The 2,267-nt window shown below is 55.0% G+C and overlaps 1 protein-coding gene across 1 annotated transcript; it reads left to right on the top strand.

The window, feature by feature from the left end:
• Positions 1-1,855: 1,855 nt before the first annotated feature.
• LOC110390425 (T-cell-interacting, activating receptor on myeloid cells protein 1-like) lies at positions 1,856-2,252 on the top strand. The gene is made up of 2 exons (XM_021381738.1): positions 1,856-1,859; positions 1,909-2,252. The coding sequence occupies exons 1-2, from the start codon at positions 1,856-1,858 to the stop codon at positions 2,235-2,237; spliced, it is 333 nt and encodes a 110-aa protein (XP_021237413.1). The 3' UTR covers positions 2,238-2,252.
• The last annotated feature ends 15 nt before the right edge of the window (positions 2,253-2,267 follow it).

Raw genomic sequence — 2,267 nt, 5'->3', positions numbered from 1 at the left:
GGTGACAGCAAAGGACCCCCAGACTTATACAGCTTGCCCCAACTTTATGGGCACCCCCAAAATCCAGTCCATGGGGAACCCTAAACCTACAGCATTCACAGTTGCAGGCCCCACATCTAAGCCCCCATATGCCCTGGGACCCTACAGGCTCTGAACAGCCCCAGACACCATAGGCACCTTCAGATGGAGTAATGGGACCGCCAGCCACCATCCATAGGGACCCCGAGTCTCTGACCCTTAGGAACTCCAAATCTAGGCCCCCTCAGGATGCCCACTCCCACCCTCTTGGACACTCCTCTCCGTCCTTACAGCACAGTTTCTCTCCCCCCACAAGCATCTCGGGGACCCTCATGGTGGCACCCCACTGTCCCCCTGTGCCCCAGTGCCACCCAGTGACGATCTGACCTACGCTGAGCTACAAGCTGTGACCCATGGCCCATGATCTCCCAGGGTCCCCACCTTCCCCAAGGCCCCCATCACCTGATCAAGGTGAGTGCCAGGGGACCCCACTGATCCCCCTGGGGGTCAGTTTTTTGGTTTCCACTGAGCGGGAAAGACCCCCCATTCACTGCCTGGGGCTCCAATTCCCTGGCTTCCCCCAAACCCAAATCCCCCCACATCCTCACTGCTGCACCAAGAATGCTTCCCTGCCACACAAAATCCCAAAATACTCATCTCTAACTCCCAAATTATTCCTCATTCCCCCTAAATCCACCAACACCCACTATGAGTCCATCCCAAATCTCTCTATACCCCACCAATGCCACTGGACAACCCCAAATCCTTCCCAATCCAACCCCAAGCCCCTATAAATCCCAGGTGGGGTAAAACCACAACTGTGCATCACTTCATGTGTGTAAATTTTGTCTGTGCACAGCCACTTTATGAGTGCAAAGTGCAGGTGTGTTCTGTGTTCACCATTAGACGCACAATACTTGCATGTACCTCTGCATGTGTTCATATGTTTACATGTGTAATGCCATCTCAAGTGCAAAAAAGAATTTACACACATATGTACTACACACTTAATGGTGTACCACCATGTGTGTGACATCATATCTGTACACGGATACGTGTACATATTAATACACATATGTCCTTAGCATATGCTCATGTATATGCCACGTATATGTCCCACTCTACATGTGTGTCCTCAGAGTGTGCCCCATGTCTGTGCAAGTGTCACTGTGTCCCCAAAGGTCCCTGCTGCTGTCCCCAGTGGGGATGGCAGAGGAAAGTGCAGTGGGGACAGAGTGTAGTACCCAAAGCTTGCAGTGACAGCTGGCTGGACGTGTTGGAGAACACATGTGGTATCTCATGTGGGACACCAAATTGGAGCCACATGTCCTGCGTTTGGCATGCTGTGAGGGACACCATGCAAGGCCACACGCTACCAGGAGATTGGGCACAGCATGTGACACCTGAGGGGTGACAACCTGCGTGCGGCACCTCAACGGGGGCCATGTATGCAGCTCTAAGCATGCTACCCTATAGCAGATCCCCAAAGACACCACCCCGTGCAGACCACAATTGCAACATTGAGGAGGTGACATCATGACACTTCTTGTTCACAAGAGAAACTGACAGCAGCTCTCCAGCTGCTTCCCGTCCCCAAGCTGCAGTCTCGCTGTCCCCAAGCTGCTCCTGCCTCATGGAAACAATGGCGCTGGCCCTCATCCTGGGTGAGTGACAATGGGGACGTGGTGCCACGGGGTTTGGTGGCCCTGTGTGGGACCAGGACCATATCTCTTGCAGGTTGGTGTCTGGTGGCAGCCAACAGGGCACAGCAGCGTGAGTATGGGGACATGGGGAGAACGGGGAGAGAGGGAGGGAAGTGTGTGGGGGGGGCCATCAGATGGGTCAAGGAGGGTGTGCAGGGACAAGGCTGACTGGTGTCCCCTGTCCTAGTGCCCCGACCCTCCCTGTCTCTGCACCCCAGCCAGGGGGTGTCCCTGGGGGACTCTGTCACCCTGCGGTGCCACGTGCCCCGCCTGGTTGCCTGGGTCCAGCTCTACAAGGAAGGAGAGCGGACATTCAAAATGTGCAAGGACACAGATGAGGAGGACGCAGTTGAGTTCTACTTGGATGACATAAAACAGGAAGACGCTGTGAAGTACCAGTGCCAGTACCGAGTGCTGGAGCCACCAGGGACATCGGAGAAGAGTGACCCCGTGGCACTGCTGGTGACAGGTGGGGACACTAAGGAAAGCAGATGGCTCAGGGCTGTGTCCCCATAGAGCTGTGTCCTATTGCTGTCTCCTCTCTGC

This window comes from Numida meleagris, unplaced genomic scaffold (genome assembly GCF_002078875.1).
Source record: "Numida meleagris isolate 19003 breed g44 Domestic line unplaced genomic scaffold, NumMel1.0 unplaced_Scaffold1028, whole genome shotgun sequence".
NCBI lineage: Eukaryota > Metazoa > Chordata > Aves > Galliformes > Numididae > Numida > Numida meleagris.
This window is presented reverse-complemented; position numbering and strand designations above follow the sequence as displayed.